Here is a 22,599-nt window from a genome sequence, read left to right on the forward strand (position 1 = left end):
ATCAAGGTCCAGCAGGTGCATCCTGAGTGAGAGAAGACGTCCACACACTGATTAGGACTCTGAGTCATCTCTTGGGGAAAATATCGACATCAGTGCTCCTCGTTAAAACATGAGCAGAACAAATTACACATTTGTGTGTTTAAAATGTTATTCCATATTTATTGTTCAGTTTATATTTAAGCGTGTCGGACACTTTCACATGAATGAACTCGCTTTGATAAAACTGAAAGGACGTTGATCAGTAACTGAGTGATTTTTTTCACATTATTCGTGTACCTTTGATACAAATATTTGATTAGAATTTGGGTTAATATTCCTCATAATCTTTTGTACTTCTTTATTCCTGCAGTGTGGAGATTTAGATTTAAATAAATGCCTAAAAATCTCGACATGTGTACAGGTCAAGTTTTAGTTGAATCGTCTGTGGCATCAGAGTCACTAAAAGTTCAGCAGTTTTAACATTTGTGTGATCTGAAGTTTTCACTCATCCATTCCAATTTTTTATTTGATGTCTGTAAAATTATAATCAAGTCCAAATTAAACTTTTTGCTGTTATGCACTTTATTAGACTTCAACTTATTTCTAAAACACAAAAGCAGAATGATTGCATCATCAGGACATTACAATTTCTAATAATGAAAACAGTTCTTGTTTTCTACAGCTAAAACTACAGTTTTTATTCATTTCTGCAGCTAAACAATAAACAGGTAAAAGCTGTAATCAGGTTCATTCACTGCATTCAGACTTGTTAATCTTCACCGATGCGGTTTTTCCTGCAGCAGACACTTCACATGTTATGACTTTGTCGTTTTCCCACTCGGAGCTGTCGATGGTCAAATAGCTGGTCAGTGTGAATTTCTTATTGGCTTGCTGCTGTGCAGAGCCGGTGATGACTCCACTGGTGACCGAGTTCCCGCTGACGAGCCAACGCACATCAGCAAAACCCCCGGCCACGTCGCTGGCCAAACACACTAGAGTTCCTTTTTTAGACTTCAGCTCTTCACTGGATGGAGGGAGAACGGTCAGAACAGGAGCCGGGAGAGCAGCGTCTGATTCCACACACAGCGGGAGATATTCATTAAACAAAATAACACAAATCTAATGTGCAGATAGAAATGTATTACATTTTGAAATAAATGTTGGAATGTTTCCATTGAGAATGAAGCAATAAATCTGTCTGTATGGCAGAATATCAGAAAACAAAAAAAATTATCATTACAATGGATTTATACTTTGTGTTTAGAGAGATTCTGTATAAAAGCTCTGAATTAACATTTAATAATTTAGATAAATTTAGATAAATTTCAAGCAAATTACAAATCAAGAAAATAACTAAACTATTCTCTGTCCCTTATGTTCAATGTACAAAAAATTAAAAACTGAATGAGACACAAACAAAAAGACACACATGAAACATGTCAAAATAAACTGGTGAAACTGGAAAAAGAAATGAAAGTTGATGTTAGAACATGCAGTGTGAATCTGAAGCAGCGTAGAAGACTAGTGTATGTACAAAGAGGTGAGAAGTTTTACTTACCGCTGACGATCAGCTTTGTTCCTTGGCCGAATACCACAGTGATTCATTCAGTGTCCTCACCCGTACAAAAACCTCCTCAGATACAGAAGTGAAAGCAGAAGAACTGAAACGTCCTCCAGACTCCAGCTCTCTCTTCTACTGTCTACGATCAGCACACACTCCCTTAACATCCCGTTCCAGTGTCAGTGAATCACACGTCTCTGTTATACACTGTTCTGTTCACACGTCCTGTTAGGAGAATTAGCGCTCACCATCAAATCTATATTTATCAAGAAACATGAACAAGAGTTAAAAAGAAAGAACCACATGCAGGAAATCTTCAGCTCTCATCATTCCCTAACACACAGTGAGGAGCTCCTCGTGGATCTGGTGTGTACCAGTTAGTATCGTACACTATCACACTGTCACTAGAAGTGTCACTAATCACAAAAATCACAGGAAATCTTGGGTAAAGCTCTACTTTGTAGATCACCTGATCATACTGAGTGAACCATCTGTGTTTATTTTCATAATTGTGGAATAAAAGGTCATACTGTATATGTGATCTTTAAAAGTGAAGAATTCAAAGTGTGTTCAGTGAACATCAAGTGAGTTTCCACTTCAGTTCCAATGATTTGAAGTTCAGGTTTTTGTTGTTTCTCGTGTTGTGTGACAGCAGAAGTGAGCGTGAGCAGTGAGGAGGTTTTTGTCATGGTGTACATCACTGTGATACGTGCTCTTTAGCAGAGTCATCCCACGTGTGACAGTAATACACTGCTGAGTCTCCCACCTCTACATTACTGATAATCAGTTTGTAATCTGATTTAGAGGAGTGTGTTGATGTGAATTTAGGAGAGGAGAAACCAGATCCATATTTCGGAGCATCCCACTCATGATAATTTCTTAACACATGCTGAGGAACTCCTCCTGGAACCTGTTTGTACCAGCGTGCAGAGTTAACAACAGTCCCCAGATTACAGTCCATGGTGGCCGTCTGTCCTTGAGTCAGTGTGAGAACAGGAGGCTTCTGCGTCACCACAGTCACACCACTGACACCTGGAATAAAAACAGCACACGTTACATCACTTCATGCTCACAGTAGATGGAGTCCAAATGCTGATGAAGTCCAGAGTTGTGAAATCTTACATGAGAGAGCAGTGAAGAGAGAGCAGAGCGCTGGCAGCATCGTGTCCGTGTGTGAGGAGACTCTCGTGCTGAGTGAAGAGATGAGCAGCGTGAGGAGCAGATAAAGGAGAGACTGCAGGGACGTGCTATAAGAGAGACAGGAGGAGGGGCAGAGGGAGGAGACGCTCAACAACACACACCACAGCTGACGATCTCCACAGTGGTGTACTACATACTGAACACTCACCTTACTGTCATTATTAACACACCATCAACACTCTGATACACACTCTCTTCTTAAAAAGACTCTTTTTTAATGAGCTGATCTAGAAGTAATTGTTACAATGACACAATTTCTGTAGATGAAATAAATCAGTTACATGTAGAACGTGTCCCTCTACATTTCAGAGAAGAAGCTCATCATTTACATAGAGCTAAAATGTCAGTGTGAGGACCAGCAGGTGTATCCTGAGTGTGTTTCTCCATCCGTGATGTACGATGAGTCAGTGTGAGTTAAACTATAGACACTGACAGGACCATACAGTTCTGTGTATTATCTGGACTGGGAGATGGATGGATGTTGTTCTGGATGTCCACTTCAGTGTCTCTGACTCTGGGTCATGTTCTGATAAACGCACTGTTACACACTTTCCCATGTGCTGCGCTCGTTACAGAAATGTCTCACCAGATACGCTCAAGGGTTTAATATGAAATCAGGAAATTGATATAAAATAAAATTCCCAAATCTGGCCAGAACCTGACACATATCATGACACAATCCTCATCATCTGAGTAGAGTTTCACTGATGATGTACTGCATAGTGTTTAGACGAAGATGTTTAGTGATTTAGGTTGCAGTGGAGTAATGAAGTATGATAATGATGCTACATTGCTTGTCTATCAGAGAAATATCAAATCATTTACTGCTGACATGCACATTAATTTCACCATGTGCTGTCACATCACACCTCTTCATCAGTCCACTGAGCAGTGAACAGCATGCAGGACTGTCTGCTGAACATATCCATTAATGTGGCCAAGTAAAATTAAAGTATAGCTTTATAACGATAACAGGAGGGAAAAACACTTTACACCTCTTTTCCATTAACCCTTAATCAATGGTAGATTTAAATGAGCTGTTGATTTATTTTGTTTCTTTCTTTTAATGTCCTTTTATGGTAGAATGAGGCCACAACCTGGACAAGTCATCCCAGGGTCCTAATTGGGCTGTAAACACAAGACCCTCTGTCTGGGAGAGGAGGTCAAGAAGGTGTGATAAGGATGATCAAGAAGCTCAGAATTGAACAGACCAGATGGCTCTGATCTGCACATATGTGTGTGTATTTTTCACCATGAAATAAGGAATAAAATGATACCAGATATGCTCTGGTAAGGAATATACATTTCTTTTTAAATAAAATGACCAAATATAATGTACATGGTCTCTCTGATCCACTTTCATGATCGAATCGTTCTGACGAGTCCAGTTCCAAATCTTACTGCTACATCTTATAAATCCACTACATCCGTTTGTCCAAATAGTGTGGAAAAAGCCTTCTGATTCAGTGCTGAAACTTCTTCAGTGGAGAGCACATCAAGTGAGTTTCCACTTCAGTTCCAATGATTTGAAGTTCAGGTTTTTGTTGTTTCTCGTGTTGTGTGACAGCAGAAGTGAGTGTGAGCAGTGAGGAGGTTTTTGTCATGGTGTACATCACTGTGATACGTGCTCTTTAGCAGGGTTGTCCCATCTGTGACAGTAATACACTGCTGAGTCTCCCACCTCTACATTACTGATAATCAGTTTGTAATCTGATTTAGAGGAGTGTGTTGATGTGAATTTAGGAGACGAGAAACCAGATCCATATTTAGGAGCGTCCCACTCATGAAAATTACTTAACATATACTGAGGAACTCCTCCTGGAACCTGTTTGTACCAGCGTGCAGCGTTAACAACAGTCCTCAGATTACAGTCCATGGTGGCCGTCTGTCCTTGAGTCAGTGTGAGAACAGGAGGCTTCTGCGTCACTGCAATCACACTACTGACACCTGGAATAAAAACAGCACACGTGTTACATCACTTCATGCTCACATTAGATGGAGTCCAAATGCTGATGAGCTCCAGAGTTGTGAAATCTTACATGAGAGAGCAGTGAAGAGAGAGCAGAGCGCTGGCAGCATCGTGTCCGTGTGTGAGGAGACTCTCGTGCTGAGTGAAGAGATGAGCAGCGTGAGGAGCAGATAAAGGAGAGACTGCAGGGATGTGCTATAAGAGAGACAGGAGGAGGGGCAGAGGGAGGAGACGCTCAACAACACACACCACAGCTGAGCCACTACATTACCGTCATGTGCTTTAGAGTACACATCTTTACATCTGTACATCTTTACACTGAGTTGTTTAGAGTCAAAGTTATCATGTTGTATCTATTTCAGTATTTATATCATCTGTGGAATCCTACTGCTTTACTGAGTTTAACTCAAATACATTCTAGATGGAATTTTTAATGCATCAATACACAGAGTTTGTCGTTCTTCCACTCAGAGAGAAGTGAAAGAGAGACTCCACATCATTTACATGGAGCTAAAATTACAGATCAGGGGCCAGCAGGTGCATCCTGAGTGAGAGAGGACGTCCACACACTGATTAGGACTCTGAGTCGTCTCTTGGGGAAAATCTCCAGCTGGGATAATACACAAGCTAATATGTTACATATAACACACAATTATTTCTAAGTGTACTTTTTAAGGAAGTTTTTTCAGCTTTTTAAAGAAGTGAAATTTTAAATCTCTGCTTTACTCAGTTTAATTCCACAGACACTAGTGTCCCCAATATACTGGACTAAGATCACAATTCATTCATTGTTGGACCCTTTGTGTGCCAGATGTCACTAAGCTCCTGCTAAACCGTGTCATGTTTTGGGACTGCCCTGCCATCGTAGTTTTCAGACAACCAATATTTGAGTGTTTCTTTAGGAGTTTTTAAACAAACTCTTATTTTATTCAAGTTGAAACATGCTACTCCTCCATTTTGTAATATATGATGTGGCCCATTTTCCCACTTTAGGGAGAATCAGGTACTCACTCAGGTCTGAGCGCTGACATACATGACTTTTTTCAGACTTGGGAACATTTCCTCACCTTTATTTCTAAAATCACTGCCCTCGATATTCTAATTTACCTTTACATTTCCCCCTGCAACCTATTTAATTTGACCTTGTTTCTACGCATATTTTCTTTTTCTCCCTCCTCCTAATACATTTAGGTAGTCATGGGTGGGCTCAGTGTGCGTGTTGTGGGTGGGCAAGGGCCTGGTGGGCTGTTAACTGTGTACTTATATGTTGTCAATTGTATTGCAATCCTGAATTTGTCATTTTCACTTTCTTTCCATTTCTTCAACTGTCCAGTTTCGGTGAGTCTGTACCCACTGTCGCTGCTGTAGTTCATCCACCTCAAGATTTGACATGTTGTGCATTCTGAGATGCTTTTCTGCTCACCACGGTTGTAAAGAGTGGTTATTTGAGTTACCGTGGTCTTCCTGTCAGCTCACACCATTCTGGCCATTCTCCTCTGACCTCTCTCATCAACAAGGCTTTTCAGTGCTAAGAACCGCTGTGAAGAATTCAACGTGTCTTCAGTGAACATCAGGTGAGTTTCCACTTCAGTTCCAATGATTTGAAGTTCAGGTTTTTGTTGTTTCTCATGTTGTGCGAAAGCAGAAGTGAGTGTGAGCAGTGAGGAGGTTTTTGTCATGGTGTACATCACTGTGATACGTGCTCTTTAGCAGAGTCATCCCATGTCTCACAGTAATACACTGCTGAGTCTCCCACCTCTACATTACTGATTATTAACTGATAGTCGCTTTTTGAAGAGGCTTTAGATGTGAAGCGTGCGGATGAAAAGTTGTCTCCATATACAGGGGAGTCGTGAGGATGATGAAATCTCAACACAAACTGTGGAGCTTCTTGTGGAATCTGTTTATACCAGAAGACATAGTTACTTTCTTCCTTTGCGATGTTACAGTCCATAGTGACAGTTTTTCCCTTATCTTCTGTTATAACCGAAGGCCTTTGTGTCACTACTTTCTGTGAGCTGACCACTGCAACATAAAGCAACACTGAGTGTCATTATCATTTAAAAGAGAATTATAATGAATGAAAAGGCAACAGTGTGAAGAGGAAAGCAGCAGCAGGAATCTTACATGCCAGAGCAGGGAGCAGAGCGCAGACGGTGAGCAGCATGATGTCTGTGTGATCAGCAGAGTGATGAACAGAGTGGAGCCAGCTTTCATAAAGCGTCAGAGGCGGGATCTGGATCTGCTATCAGCCAATCAGACGAGTGGAAAGTCCAACTGAACTTTTATGTCAGTCCCATGTTGATGCTGATGCTTTTTATTAATGAGGTGCACTTTCATATATCAGTCTGTAAATACACCCTGAAGCCACAACATGAATCAGAATACACAAAATAACATTACTAGAAAGTTTAGTTTGATTTAAATGGATTTCCATTAGAATTATTTATTCATTTAGATGGACATTTCTTAATGCATCAACATACAGAGTTCTTCCACTCAGAGAGAAGTGAAAGAGAGACACCACATCATTTACATGGAGCTGAAATTACAGATCGGGGGCCAGCAGGTGCATCCGGAGTGAGAGAGGACGTCCACACACTGATTAGGACTCTGAGTCGTCTCTTAGGGAAAATTTCCACATCAGTGCTCCTCTCTCTCTCTCTCTCTCTCTCTCTCTCTGAGCTCTGTCACCACCTCCTCATTCCGCACTGTAAAGTTTGTCTGTTGCTTCGATATAATAACCTGGAAAACATGTAATATATAGAGCATACTAATAACATACCTTGATAATGACATTTTAAATAGTGATTAATGTCATTTTCATTTTCATTCTCCATTCCTGGGACAACGCTGCCCCTAAGTGGTGTGAGAAATTCTGAATGCAGTTTTGATATTTCTGATGATGAAGGCAGGTTTCCTCCAGCAGTATACACTACAGACACACACAAGCCTCCACACTGTTACACACAGCCACTCGTAGTGCACACCATGTTACACTATTACACACAAATCCACCCTTACACTATATCTAGCTTACACCCTTTAAAAAATTCTACCATAGTGCTGATGTATACTTGAATCTGATTGGTCAGGAGGCTGCAAGGTTTATATTAATGCGCGCCTTCTAATACATTATCGTTTCTATAGTAACAGCTCATTCACTGGGAATTGTGGGGCGAATGCTCCACATAACGGATGAAAAAATGTGGAATTGCTAAAGTGGTAAAGTTTTCCAATGGAAGGAGTCTCCAGTGTCAGCGCTTCAAACAGTCAGGACAGGGGAGTTTACGCTTTTCGGTTTTATAAATAACAAGCTGCGCTTTTTGTCTTATTATCTTTAAGAGAGAGAAAAAGGAGAGGGTTGTCCTGTAAAATAGTTTACACTGTAGTGTATTAGCATTGCACGCCATCGGGTGCATGTTCCACAGTGCCTCTCCTATCCACACACACACACACACATGCACCTCTATACCTACACTGCAGGAGAATCCCAGGGCAACGCTCAGCGCCTGAATATCGTATTAGGCGTTTACACCGACGTTGTTCTTCCAAAGGCCATGGATATTATTAGCATTCGCGGTTGGAGAGCGCTCCACTCTCACATTACTCACACCATGTTCTCTTGCACACCCACACACACACACACACACACACACACACACAGTCTCCTTTCCACTTCCTCCTTCTAAAACTGTGTGTGTCTGTGTGTGTCTGTATTCAGTTCCTGTCTGAAGTATTCCCCAATCACCATCAACTCTTAAACAGTCTTTAGAGACTCACTGGTTTCCCTGTTTAAGCGATGGTACACATGTTAGCACCATTTACACAATCACATACCATCTTGAAGATGCAGCAAAATAATGAAAAGGGGCATAATTAAATAACACAGCAGCAGTGTTTCATTAAAGGCTCCTGTTATTTCACTCGTTATTATGATTTGGACTGCAGATTCAGTTGAAGGAACGTAGCTGAGACTTTGGGACCTGGGAACACAACACCCTAAGAAAGTCCCAAAATTACACAAATATAACACAAGGCCCTAGAAAAATAAGGCCCTGGGTAAATAGAGCCCTGGGAACATTGGGTCCTAGAAACATTGGGTTGCTCACAAAATTATAAAAATCAAACATAAGGCCATAGGAATGTAGAGAAATTTATAATTTTTAAAAACGTAATCCATTATTCTCTCTCTCTCTCTCTCTCTCGCTCTCTCTCTTCTCCAGAGTTGTGTAAGTGTCCTAGCACATAATTTGGCAGGAGCAACAGTGCTCTTAATATAGTCTCTAATTCAGGGAGAGAAAGCTAGCCGGTGTTGCATAACACACAGATCAGGTGCTATGTCACACCACAACGCTTGGACATTCAAATCTAAAATCTAAATGCATAGAGGTGTATTAAAATGCCATTTTATTACTGTTGGCCATAAAGACATGGTATTCAAGTGAATCAGATTAGTTATTGTGCTCATTACAGCTCTAATAATTGATGATAAACTGAATCTGGTGTGTTGGAGAAGGGAAAAAAGCTACATTGTGTAGCTGTGTACAGGGTGTCAGTAGGACGCAGCTAAGTGTGCAACTGAGGCATACTGAAGCAGCAGCAGCAGCTCACTGAGATCCACAGGCACGTTAAAAGCGTTTCAGTAAATCAGGAAAGAGGTTGTGTGTGTGTGCATGTGTGTGTGTGTGTGTGAGGAAGGAGAGAGTGCGACACAGAGAGTGAAAGTGTTAAAGGTTGGACATTGGCATGATTAATTTGCTATGCAGGCTGTTGAATCAGGACGAGCAGAGAACAGCTGTGTGTTTGAGAGACAGAGCAACTGTGTATGTGTGTGAGACTGCACGGACGTCATGAACCGATTCTTTGAACCGATTCTTTTAGGTGAACGTCAGCAATCGACTTTTCTTTATTTAAAAAGAAAAAAAAAGAAACAGATCACAATTCTCTAATGACAGTAATCACATACTGTGCGACCGTGAGTGAAAAGCATCTAGAGAACTGAATTAATACGGAAGTTGTTTAGCACAGAATAACGATCTAGATCCAACATTAAGCACGATTAGTGTTAGGAATGACATTGCAAATATATACCACCTTCATGTTTTTACATAAAAAAAATCACTGAACAATTTAAACAATTTAATAGGCAAAGACCAACAACCTGTTTCTTGTTTGGGGAACAAAACGGCAACGAGCCATCTGAGAGCTGAAACAACTGACTCTTATCTACGGTACTAAGCAAACGATCTGAATCCATCTTCTCCTCAGCCGCCTTGTTGGTCAATTTGCCTACACGCACCTTCACGCACACCTAAGCTAGAGGCATATACACACACTCGTGTGTGATCTGAACCGGCAAGCTCTTGAACTTGAACCCTACTGAGCATTTCAACAGCTGATGAAATGAATTCCTTCAAAGATAAAAGGAATCAGGAACTTTGAGTGTTTGTATGTGTGTGTGTGTGTGTGTGTGTGTGTGTGTGTAAAAGTTAGAGATATATAATAACAGCTGTGTTAATTTGGTACATATTGGAGGCTGCCATGGCAGCTGCCCCAGTGTCAGCTGACCATCTCTTAGCCTGGCAGATTGACGCAAATGCATCCCTACCATCTTTTCCATCTCCCTCTCGCCCTCTTCCACTTTCTCACTGGCACTTAGCCGAAATCGCCATCTCTGTAGCAAGCTAAACAAACATTCCTCTCATATCCTGTTCATCACTTAGCATTACTTAGTTGAGTTGGACCAGATCTTCTCCTTTGATGTAATAACAATTTTAAAGTAATGCAGTTAACATTTTGAAGGTAATATAAAACAGTGTAAAAGTGAAAGAGGGGAAACTACACTGTTAGATATACAGTCTATGGAATAATATATTTCTCGCTAGCAGTACTATGGTATTGATATCAAGAAAGCTTTCCCAGCATCCTGTCTAAGTGTGCGTCTTCAGCCAGGTAGACAAACATGCAGTCTTCCCTAGCTGCCTTCTTTCAAACTGACTTATTTATTCATAAAAAAAACTCTCATTTTTTTGGCCTATGAATGAAAACTAAATGTTAGCAACATGAGAGAACCTAAAAAATCAGCGTCAAAGCTAGCTAGCTTACATTTGTTTTAAAATAACAAAATCTTAAAAATAACAGAATCCACGGCTGTGTCCATACTGAAGACAACTGGAGACACTAGTTGAGAGGTTAAAACTACAGAGGTCCAAACCTCAGTGGCCTCACAGCTAGTTGCAGCCATGACTGCCCCTCTCTTTTTAGGTTAGGATAGGTTAGGTTAGTGCAAATAGCAAATAAGTTAAATGAGATAATAAGTTTATGGTGCAATAAGTTAAAGTAACAGTGTGCAGGTAAAGGTATAATACATACCAGTAATGCAAATGGAAATTAAGTTAAATGAAATAAATAAGAATTATGGTGCAATAAGCTGAGATACACAGTATACAGGTAAAGGTAAACAGCATGATGCATGCAATGTCAACAAATAATGCCTCGCTTCCATCTATTGTTTTTTAATTTGAATCACATAATATGTAAAATTAAAGTTTTGCATGAAAAATTATCTTGAGCCAGAGCAAGATGACTCAGGCCTATGGTATTAAAGTCCGGACTAATGTATCACTCAGTGTAGAAAGATTTAAAAGTTTTGAAAATCAATTGTAATATTAAGTTCTGTTAGTTCAAATCTGACAATATGTCCTATTCTATTAAAACATGCAGTTTTTAAGAAAAGTAGAAAGCTGAGTTATTTTCTTAGAAGCCCTTAGGACTCAACGTTACATTTTTGACAACTAGGAATTTGAAAAAAAATATTCTCAAATTTCACCAGATTCTGCTTCATCAGCTATCAGCTTTAGGGTCCTCATGGATGAATGACCTTAGAGATTTATGACCATATGCCTGTGCAGTATAAATCAAGTGTAACACATCTTCCTCCTCCTCAGAGTACACGAACACACACTCACACCGTGGTTAGCAAAGCTTCACAGTCCTACAACATAGCTATACATATTCGGAAATATTGTGGTTTTTTTTACATAACACTAAATGTTTAATATATTAATATATGACGTAAAAAAAAATATGTTCAACATTGCACTATGCAAGAATTAAATTTTATTTTAATATACAAAAATGCCAATGAGAAGATAATGCACATTCATTTTCCCAGGTGAAATCTGTTCACCTGCAACATGATCATGTGATAAGCCCAGTGTTGCAATTCATTCTTTTTCAAGGTCTTTGCTTGGCGTGAACACTGCTGCTTTCCCTGGCACGCATGGCAAAACTCTCACTTAGCCTTTTTAGCCTGTGTAACCCCCCCTGCCTTCAATCCTCCAGGCTTATATGGAAATCTATATATGGAGGAGGAGGAGGGGTTTTGCAATAGAGGGCCAGGCCACAGCTGCCACCCTGTCTCGAATGACGGAAATGTAAATGCAGGATCTGTTTCGTAAGCTAAACTGGGCATCAGAGACATGCCCTGTCCAATCGTAGTCCATCACGCTCTAAAATGGACCTCTGAGGTTAGCGGTATATAAAGCTGAACTGAACCCATCTCCGCTGGGTGACCCCTATTTCGGCTTTGGTGAACAGGATCTGATCCCAAGGACTGTTTTGTTGTCTCGTGCGCAGGTAAAGAAATCGAGAAAAATTTCACATAACACCTGCATTCTGATAAGCAGAAGAGATTGTTTTGCTGACTCTGAAAAAAAAAGGTGACCTAAGATGGGTCCTTGTGGGACCCCAAGATTGCTCAGTGGTTGGAGGCACAGGAGTGACTTAAAGGAGTCTTTTGCATATAATTTTCCCAAATGTTAGCATAAAATATTATCTGATATCATGCTTAATGCATGGATGCATAAAGCAAATATGATTAATCTACTTAAAGATTGCATTTTTTTCAAGAATGCACCACAAACATGTTTGATTACATATGATTTAGACATCCTTGCCAAGGGTAGTCATGTTTTGTACAAATTGGTGCATTTACTTGTTTTCTGCTGAACAGCTGTTCAGTCATAGCATAGCTGACGAGGTGAAGTTTGACATGATGGCATGGACACAGGCATGTGTATTCATTAAGTGTGCTGACATGTGATCAGAGTTCTGCTGTCCTCACAGTAGTGTTCATTTGTCCATTAATGCCAAAAATGATCTTGAATCAGGATGATAAATATAGACCCAAGGGACTTGCCTCCAATTGGGACAGATCTCTTGCTTCAGCTATTTTTAGTCTGTGATCATGTGCTGGTCATATCAGAGAGGGTTGTGACACCGGTGTCACTCTGCTTTGTACATGGCTGGATACAATGGTCAGGAGCAGTGGTCACCAGCCTTGCTCTTGGAGACCTACCTTCCAGAAGAGTTCACTTTGCTTGTCCAGATCATAAATCCACTTAATTAACTGGATCAGGTGTGTTCAAATTCTGCAGGAAGGTACATCCCCAAGAGCAGGGTTGGGGACCACAGGTCTAGAGGTCCAAGAACAGCTTAAGAGGAATAGATAGTCTCAAAAGTTTTGGCTTGATTTAACCATAGCATAGCAGATTACATAATGGACTCTGGACAGGAACACATGGACTATGTGATTATTGTTATTCATAGCTTTGTAAGAATCCTGGCAGAATAACATTTAGACTCTTTGGTTCTCAGGGAACTCAAAGGAACTCTATCATCTAAATCCAGCATGATACAGATCAGGTGTTATATCCTTCTGGGCTTAAGTTTTGTCTTGGCTACTGGCTTCAAAATCTGCAAGGATGCAAATATATGTAGCATTGCTAATTCCTGTCACACATTTTAATAAATGCATGATGAATATATGCACGTTGACAAGTGAGAGGCAACAGAAAGCATATATTTGTGAGTGATATGAGATAGAAAATTGCTCATTGTGAGGCTAATGGAAAGGGGGTACGATCACCAAAATAAACATTTCTACATATAGACCCTAGAATGACCTCCCTTTCCTGGCCATATCAGACATATGATATGACAGCTGAGGAGTGAAAGTCCTGCAGACTACTAGGGTCATCGGAATACCAAAGCATTTCAGACCTCTATAAAATTCACAGCTGACGGTATATATGTCCTGCTTGACTGGTGTAACACCATCCATATCCTGTGACAGTCGCTAATAGAGTCCAATTGGTTCTGAGTTAATACTAATTGACAAAAAACAGTATTCAGTAGTTTAAGCTGCAAAAAAGTCACTGATATAGTGCAATTATGTATAATGTATAGTGTAAAAAATCAATTCAGCCAAAAACCAACACATTACATAAGATGAATCCTAAATTATTGAGGGGGTAAGGCGAAAAAAAAAGCAGTTGTAAACAAAGTTGTGTTTAATACTAAGCTCTGAAGATAATTTCTGAAAACTAATAATCTGATAATGACTACATTACATCTAACTCATGTTATACCCACTTTAATCTCCTCCTACAGTGTCAGAAACGCAATCATGCCTTTCGGAAACACCCACAACAACTTCAAGCTGAACTTCTCAGCCAATGAGGAGTATCCTGACCTTACCTTGCACAACAACCACATGGCCAAGGCGCTGACCAAGGAGATATATGCTAAGCTGAGGGACAAGCAGACCACCACTGGCTTCACCTTGGATGATGTCATCCAGACCGGTGTGGACAACCCTGGTGAGTAAGGCTTTGTAAGACTTATTCACTTCCATTGCACCTGAGGCCTCTGAATAGGCTAGCAAGCCAACAATGCAACTTGATCAAAACCTTTTCCATTTGGTTGCTAGTGCATTAGTGTTCAACAGGCCCATATGACTCCACACAGTACACCCATAATTGTAAAAACTTTTTAGACAGAGTGGCCCTTAAGTTCCATTGACGTCCTAATTCCAGAGTGCTAGGCATTACCCTTGTCAGATCTGCATTCTGATTGATGCACGACTTCTTCCAGGTCACCCCTTCATCATGACTGTTGGCTGCGTTGCTGGTGATGAGGAATGCTATGAGCTGTTCAAGGACCTCTTCGACCCAGTCATCTGCGACCGCCATGGTGGATACAAGCCAACCGACAAGCACAAGACTGACCTGAACTTCGAGAACCTAAAGGTGAGCCCAAGAGGGACAAACTGAAGAATCTTTTAGGTTCTAGAATTATGAGATTATGAAACCCGAACTCATATGGCTAGGTGATCTTTTATATATTACTAAATAGTGGTCCACATTAACTAGCCAAGTAATGGTGCGCTGGTAAAGCTCAACCTAATGGTTCAAACTGGGGTCATCAGATTTCAGTATCAGTGGTCAGGGATCCACAGTGCATCTGTGCTTGTCACTGTAAAATAACCTTGATGCAGAACATATTAGACTGGTACAAGTCTAAATAAAGACCAACTTTGGCTCTCCACAGGGTGGTGATGACCTGGACCCCAACTATGTCCTGAGCAGCAGAGTCCGTACCGGACGCAGCATCAAGGGATATGCTCTGCCCCCCCACAACAGCCGTGCTGAGCGCAGAGCTGTGGAGAGGCTGTCTGTCGAAGGTGTGCCCCCAATGCAAGCATAAATACATAAACGCACTTCATCAGAGTTCTCTAAATGACTCATTTTTGAGTGCAGACCACATCCTCAACTAAATGACATGAAGAATGATTGTGGAGTAGGGAGAACCCTGAGAACTTGGGTTTTAGTTCTGGGAGGCTTCTGCTTTCCGAGAGACTGACTACCCCCATTCAACCCCCACACCCCCATCCTTCTGTTGAATTTTGAAATGGAAGCACAAAACAAATGTCATTACATTCTATGTTAAAGTACATTGCATAACAACATGGCATTGTAATTGTTATATAACCATCAATATGTATAAATTCAATGAACAATATTAACATGTTTTCCCCAGCTCTTAACAGCCTGGACGGCGAGTTCAAGGGCAAGTACTACCCTCTGAAGTCCATGACTGATGCAGAGCAGGAGCAGCTGATCGCTGATCACTTCCTGTTTGACAAGCCCATCTCCCCACTGCTGCTGGCTGCGGGTATGGCCCGTGACTGGCCTGACGCCAGAGGCATCTGGTGAGTGGCAGAAATGTGTAGGCATAGGTTATAGGTTGTAGGATACATGATTATGGGGTTCAGTACAGGGAATAGGGTAGTACATGATTAGAGATGTTTGGCCAGTCTTCTTTGAAGTGATTTGGGACACCGTTTTTTTTTTCCTCCTTCAGGCACAATGATGATAAGACCTTCCTGGTCTGGGTGAATGAGGAGGACCACCTCCGTGTCATCTCCATGCAGAAGGGTGGCAACATGAAGGAGGTCTTCAGGCGCTTCTGTGTTGGCCTGAACAAAGTATGTGGCACACATATATATATCCACTGCAGTGCACTGATTGCATTTTTTTCCATTTCAACCATTGTATGATACTTCAAACTGGCTCGCTGGTTAAGACTAAAATTCATATTTAAAATTTACCACATTCTTCATGCATCTTGAGATCATTCTTGCTGTTTTCTTTCCAATGCCAGATTGAGGAGGTGTTCAAGAAGCACAACCATGGCTTCATGTGGAATGAGCACCTGGGCTTCATCCTCACTTGCCCTTCCAACCTGGGCACTGGCCTGCGTGGTGGTGTCCACGTCAAACTGCCCAAACTCAGCCAGCACCCCAAATTCGAGGAGATCCTGACCAGACTGCGCCTGCAGAAGCGTGGCACAGGCATGTGCATCCACATTTATAAAAACAGAACCCAAATGGTCATGTTACAATGTTGGGCAAAATAAGAATTATACAGGAGATAATGTATTTTTAAAAGAATGGTTAGCTGAAAAGTCAAATTTACACCTTTTCTCACTTACCTCAAATGTCGTTCATCCATCAATTATCAATGATGTTATCATGATAAAGCTGTAAAATGGAAACATTTTACTGAAAATAAACATTTTCTATTGCTCAGGTGGTGTGGACACCGCCTCTGTGGGTGGAGTGTATGACATCTCCAACGCTGACCGTATCGGCTCTTCTGAGGTAGAGCAGGTGCAGTGTGTCGTGGACGGCGTCAAGCTCATGATTGACATGGAGAAGAAGCTGGAGAAAGGCGAGGCCATCGACAGTATGATCCCCGCCCAGAAGTAAAGAGTCAAACTCCTGTTTCCTTTAATTTTCCATTCTTTTTTACACCATCATTCGGGCAGCACATGGAGTGTTTTACTGCAAAATGAGAGACTGCTTGTCCTTTTCTCCTTTTGTTCTTCTTTATCCCTTCTTTCTTTTTTTGACATCCGATTTGTGTCCACTGTATGGCTGGTGTCATCTTGGGATCAGATTCCTGGCGCTGGTGCAAAACGCATAGCGTCTCAGTTTCGCCTCAATTTGAACTTTGGTTGTAAAAAATCAATCATTCAAATTGTGAATCAATAAAAGTGTACCCCATGAAACTTACCAGTCTGTCTTGTCCTTAACCATCAGTTCTACAGCCCAGTCACTGGAACACTGTGCATTTTATGGTTTTCCATGCTCACAGCTCATAATTGATTATCTGAGTTGATCGTTTCTTGGTAGCGTCTCATATTCATCTTTTGATCTCAAACCCAAATGTCCAGTGTAGAAACAAAAGAATTGGCCTTATGGTTCCAATACTTTCAGAGGGGACTGTACTGCTGAATTCTCAATTCTGATTGGTCAGAAGATATTGATTAATTTTCTATAACAGCAGCTCTGACACTAGTGCAGCTGCAAATCACAGGTTTATGTCAACATGCTCCTTCTAATACTTTATCATTTCTATAGTAACAGCGCATTCACAGAGACTTGTACGGCAGAAAGGTTAAAAAAAGCAAAGAGTAATCATTGATATGGTAGTTTTCTGTAAGGAGATGTTTATTTAACATTTATGGAAAGAGCCTCCAGTGACAGTCTGAGCAAGATAAGCCGGTCACTGAAGAGGGATACACGAATGAAAAACGTATTATTTTGAAGTGTTGCTTGCTCTCCAAACACACGGTCCCCATAATAATAAATGCAAACTCAGACACACAAGGATCTCAACATCAGTGAAGTTTTATTTCTCTCCAGATCTTTTTGTTTCCATTTCTCTCATTTTGGCCAGAGGCACACAGACTTCTGGGGAACAAAAAACCCACAATCTCATTGCAAACTGCCTGAGTCTCTTCTTTTTATCCATCTCTGTTTCTTATCAGTTCTCCCGTCATATTGCATATTAGAGTAATGCTTTATCAGAAATGCCATGCCATCTCAGCACACACACACACACACACTCACGCGCATACACGCAAACACACACACGCACACCCAGCTCTCTCTCTGTTCATGCTCGCACACATGCACACACACAGACGCATGCACGCACACACTCATACACACCCCTGCAAACCCTGTTACGCAGACACATACTTGCTCTCTCATTCTCTCTCTATAACAACTGTCCAATCTCAGATTTTCATTTCCCCCTCTCTCTTTCTCTCTGTCTTTCTCTCTTTCAGTGTCATGCAGGACTGCAGGTTACTTTTTATCTTCACCACACACAGAAGGTTCTGGAGAGCTAGCAGAGGATTTCTGCACTAGCTAGAAATTAACCTGGAGGTCTAAGATAAATACTATAGTCATATTAATATCATCGTTATCATTATCTTCATATTTATATGCAGTCAGGGTCTGACTGATATAAATCATGTATTTTCTTCTTTTGTTTTTTTCTTCCCAAGATAATTATCCTAGAAAATAAATTAAGTACCTGTGCAAATATCCACAAATTGAAGTGTTCACATTTAAGACAGTAGTGCCCCCTGGTGGCAGAGCCGTAGGATGCAGCTGATTCAAGCTGAAGCGAGTGAGTGAGTGCACGGAGGTCTAAACACACACGTTTAACAGATAACGACCCCGGGCCGTCCAGATCCGACCAGACTGACCGGCTTCTTCACACACTGCTCGGGGTTCGACACAGAAAGCGTCTCCGCTACAGGAGTCCAATCACGGAGCAGACAGGACGATGACCCGAGGATTTTCGGTGAGCAAGCATGTTTTTTTCGTTTTTTTTCTTGCGCTCACATCGAATGCAGTGTGTGCCAGAACTCAGATGTGAAAAACAAACAGAAAACAGAAGGATGGAAAGAATGAGTTAATCAACAAAAAGGGGCATGGCAGACGGAAAAGCTTATATATGGCACGGAGTTTAGATTAAAGGTGCAGTTTGTAATTTTTCTAGACCTTTACAAAGAACATAACTTCAATCTTAGAAAAACTGCATTTTGCAATGTTGCCATGCAACTAATCTCACTAGTTTATTCATTTATGTTTAGGGTTTTTTTCTGGCCCATAAATAGGCTCCACCCCAAACTGTAGCTCAGATTAAAACGCAGTTCACATCACAGGGAGGAGATAACTCTGAAAAACTACAAACTGCTCCTTTAATCCTTAAAGCTGAGGTGCGTAAAGCTGAGGAGGCAGCAGGTTTCTCAGGCTGTGTTAAGGGTTCAATTCAGGTAGGAACAGAACGACAGAACTGGACCAGATTTGGAACACTTCCTGTTAAAATTGAGACAGATCAGCTGCAAGCACCATTTATAAATCCTGCCATGTCATTTTCTGTGGTTATTTGATTTGCTACAAGAAAATGACAAATCCACATTTTTAAAAAAATACGACCACCGAGATCAGAGCTGTGGATCCCTTCCTGGAGAACCATTGGACTAGGGTGCACTTAACACACACCGTCGCATTTCAACCACAAGCTCCAGAGCAGCGTCTGAATTTAGCACACACTTTCAGTTGGAACAGTGGAAAGACCAACTCACAAGCACCATTTGTAAGGAAACAAGGCGAGTGTATCCTGACTCGTCATTTTCTCTCTGTTTTTGATTTGCTACAAGAAAACAACAGGTCTTTATCTGAATTATGGTCCACTTCCCCAAATGAGCGGGGCTTATTTGGTTCTGGCTCTGCTTCAGGTTGTTGCCTGGAATTCTGAACTGATCCTGAACTTTAGTTGAGTTGAATCTGGCTTGTTGGCGCAGAGGGAACCATGCAGTGCTGGGAAAATGGGATTTTCCCTTTTTAATGCTACACTCTGATCCACTATTAATGATGAGAACATTCATCACAATTTCTTTTTTTCTTCCTCCTTTGTGTTGACACATTTCCACCACAGGAACCTTCTCAGGAAGCTAGTAAGTTTATCAGTGACTAGGGAACTTTAGGGGCATTTCCAAACAATGGAACCATGTCAGATAGGTCTTGCGCCTTTTCGGGTCCTGTTCTAGAGTAGCCACTTTTGGGGCGGGGCTTGCTGAAGCAAATGTCACTGACCAAATATTGTGGTTTCTTCCCTGCAAGTGTGAAATTCTTGATTTAAAAAGCTACATTAAGGTTAACATCGTATTCCTGCAACAGAAAAGCAACACGTCCATCGCACCATTCTGGAATTTTCCACATCGGAGACGGTTATGTAGAACAGGAACTTGTCCAGGAACCCTAGTATTCTAATTCAAGAGAGTTTAGTTTCTAAAAAGATTCCAGTGGAAATACTCCTTAAGCTAGCAATCAGACTCAGTTTAATTTCTAGAATCTTCTACGTCTTTTAGTTACGTCTACTTAGCAAAGAACCGATGACACAACCCGATCCACCGCCAGTCGGTGTTTCATTGCAAAGGCTCATGGGAGAGGGAATCCTCCCTGAATTGTAATTTCATGAGATGTTCTAAAAAAAAGGGGGGAAATCAACCAATCACACACTGTTTGAGCAGTGGAGAGGCTTTAGAGTATTTTCAAAGATTGACTTTTGTCTTTTAATGTCATTGCTCGACACCTCTCACTAAATGGCACTGGTTTACTCTGACGCAAAGATGGTGAGGAAATTACGCCTAGTCATTTTCAACAAGACTGGATTCCAAAGCTTGAAATTTCATGCTAACACCACCAATCGCTGGCTCGCCAAACTGAACTGGGTGCCAGCCAGCGCCGTATAGTTGCATTGCATTCTGGAACTTTCCGTCTTCTACACATAGCCGGTTGTTTAATTCCAACAGTCATGTAACATCATTCGAAAAATCGCATTTGTGTAAAACGTTAGCTAGCTTACCTTATCAGAAAACACACTGTGGCACGTCTTTGTTGCTGTATAGTAACTGCAGCTCCTCTAACAGAATGACTGGCCCCAGCCCTGCTGAAATAGTCTAGACCCACCACTGTTTCTACATTGCATTTCTCATGATTATGGTTTTAGGAGCTAACAACAAACCTGATCGTTATCCCTTATGCTTGAGATTGTTAAAAAAAATTCTCATACTAAACGACATCATTATAACCGCACTAGCCAACAAATTAGCACCAGAATTGCTAAGCACATCAGAAATATTTGAATATATCGTATTTAATGTGTTTCAGGGTGGAGCTTCCTTTAACTTATCCAGCTAAGTGAGAAACCTCATTTGGTACATCATTCCCCCGGGAGCTGAGAGTGCTGCATTAACACGGCCATATTTTATAAAGCAGACACGCTCGTACATATCTGACATCGCTCGTCTGAAACTCGGCCAGGGTTCGAGTGAACTCATATCAGTCTGTGATTGGTTGATGTAAAGGAATACGCCTGCCGCTTGTAACAACACCTGCTGCTTATGTGTAAAAATTTGTGACAAAGTTATCCTGTTAAGCCTAAGGGCAGATGTTGAATTCCCTCAATAAATGTTTATTGGAAACACATTTTTTCTGTAGAAAGCGCTCATGGGTGAAGGCTAACCCATGCTTCCTCTGTTTATGAAATAAATGAAAGTCAGTTAGAAAACTGTCCATCGTAGCAATTTTCATTCCACTCAAAATTAACGTCTGGTCATTAATAAAATGAACTGGCCCTTACGACCTTAAGTTTGACAGAATATAACAACTGCCCCCAGACTTTCATTATAATCTCATAACTGATTGTGTCTTTTTGATTTGACAAATTGCTGGAGTATTCATTATATTTTTGAATGTCGATTAACAGGCCTGAGGTCAGTGGCTACAGGAAGGGGTTCGGGGAGGTTGGGGGGCGGGTTATAAAAAATAAGGGATGAAATGAAAAGTGCTCGGGCAACAAAACGTACAAAATACCGTTAAAAAACAAACAAGAAAGCAGAATGACGCTGAGAATAGAATCGAACTATTTCATGAGTTGAACGAGATTAAAAAATACTACTCTGGAATCAATCCAGGTCCTGTGGATGAGGTTGCTTAGAGGAGGTGTGTGTGTTTATGTGTTTATGTGTGTATGTGTGTTGTGTGTGTGTGTGTGTGTGTGTGTACATTTGCACTGTTTGTGTGGATACACATCTGCGTGTCTCTGGATGTGCATATCAGGCGAGCGTGACAGCTGGGGGAGGGCGTGGAACGATTTTCCAGTTTATGCAGCCAGAAGTGGGCGGAGCCATGTCAGTTCAGGAAGGAGGAGGAAAGATGTGCCCTGGTCTAGGCCCCTCCCCCATCCGCTCAGAGCTCCACCCCTTTGTAGATCCGAGACGCGATGTGAGTGAATGCTAGTGGAGCCTCCCAGAGGCGTGCATGGTGCACGCTCAGCTGACACACCTCCCCCTGGAACATGACCTTTGACCCCAGCGGCTCGTGGCTGCAGCCGCACCCCCTTGCTGCATCGCGCACGGCCAGGACCAACTCGGCGGGAGCGCGTGGGGGGCGGGGCCTCACATCCCAGCCCCCTCCCCCGAGCCAGGGCTCGGCCTCTTTCTGATTCCCAAATAGATGGCAACTGAGAGAGAGAGAGAGAGAGAGAGAGAGAGAGAGAGTGAGAGAGAGGTACAGACAGAGAGACAGACATAAACAAAGAGAATGAAAGAGAAAGAGACAGAAAGACAGACATCGAGAAAGAGAGACAGATAAACAGATTATTCATCTATCTTTGTT

At 41.4% G+C, this 22,599-nt stretch overlaps 3 protein-coding genes and 1 long non-coding RNA gene across 7 annotated transcripts in view; 1 reads left to right on the top strand and 3 right to left on the bottom strand.

The window, feature by feature from the left end:
* Positions 1–123: 123 nt before the first annotated feature.
* LOC117596250 (immunoglobulin lambda-1 light chain) lies at positions 124–6,400 on the bottom strand. Of its 2 annotated transcripts, XM_053230344.1 has the most exons (5): positions 6,164–6,400; positions 4,780–4,904; positions 4,361–4,687; positions 1,538–1,567; positions 125–1,049 (listed from the first exon to the last, which is right to left on the bottom strand). In XM_053230344.1, the coding sequence occupies exons 1-5, from the start codon at positions 6,217–6,219 to the stop codon at positions 727–729; spliced, it is 861 nt and encodes a 286-aa protein (XP_053086319.1). In that variant the 5' UTR covers positions 6,220–6,400; the 3' UTR covers positions 125–726. The 2 variants fall into 2 exon arrangements, with proteins under 2 accessions (XP_053086318.1, XP_053086319.1); XM_053230343.1 differs by having other exon boundaries at positions 124–1,049; positions 4,780–6,400.
* Positions 6,401–6,885: 485 nt separating this feature from the next.
* On the bottom strand, positions 6,886–9,857 carry LOC128317593 (uncharacterized). Its single transcript, XR_008301105.1, has 3 exons — positions 8,189–9,857; positions 7,196–7,454; positions 6,886–7,070 (listed from the first exon to the last, which is right to left on the bottom strand). It is a non-coding gene; the product is annotated as an uncharacterized LOC128317593 (long non-coding RNA).
* A 2,332-nt stretch (positions 9,858–12,189) lies between these two features.
* On the top strand, positions 12,190–17,130 carry ckma (creatine kinase, muscle a). The gene is made up of 8 exons (XM_026921770.3): positions 12,190–12,350; positions 14,166–14,374; positions 14,649–14,803; positions 15,105–15,237; positions 15,594–15,765; positions 15,918–16,041; positions 16,218–16,407; positions 16,646–17,130. The coding sequence occupies exons 2-8, from the start codon at positions 14,182–14,184 to the stop codon at positions 16,822–16,824; spliced, it is 1,146 nt and encodes a 381-aa protein (XP_026777571.1). The 5' UTR covers positions 12,190–12,350; positions 14,166–14,181; the 3' UTR covers positions 16,825–17,130.
* The window catches only part of mark4a (MAP/microtubule affinity-regulating kinase 4a), a 28,159-nt gene continuing 22,399 nt past the window's right edge, over positions 16,840–22,599 (bottom strand). For 2 of the 3 annotated variants that reach the window (XM_026921726.3, XM_026921729.3), the window contains one exon: positions 16,840–22,444. In XM_026921726.3, the coding sequence (XP_026777527.1) occupies positions 22,171–22,444 (274 nt within the window). In that variant the 3' untranslated portion in view covers positions 16,840–22,170. The remainder of the gene's footprint in view (positions 22,445–22,599) is intronic. The other variant, XM_026921727.3, reaches the window with a different exon arrangement.

The sequence above is a fragment of the Pangasianodon hypophthalmus genome, chromosome 27 (assembly GCF_027358585.1).
Source record: "Pangasianodon hypophthalmus isolate fPanHyp1 chromosome 27, fPanHyp1.pri, whole genome shotgun sequence".
NCBI lineage: Eukaryota > Metazoa > Chordata > Actinopteri > Siluriformes > Pangasiidae > Pangasianodon > Pangasianodon hypophthalmus.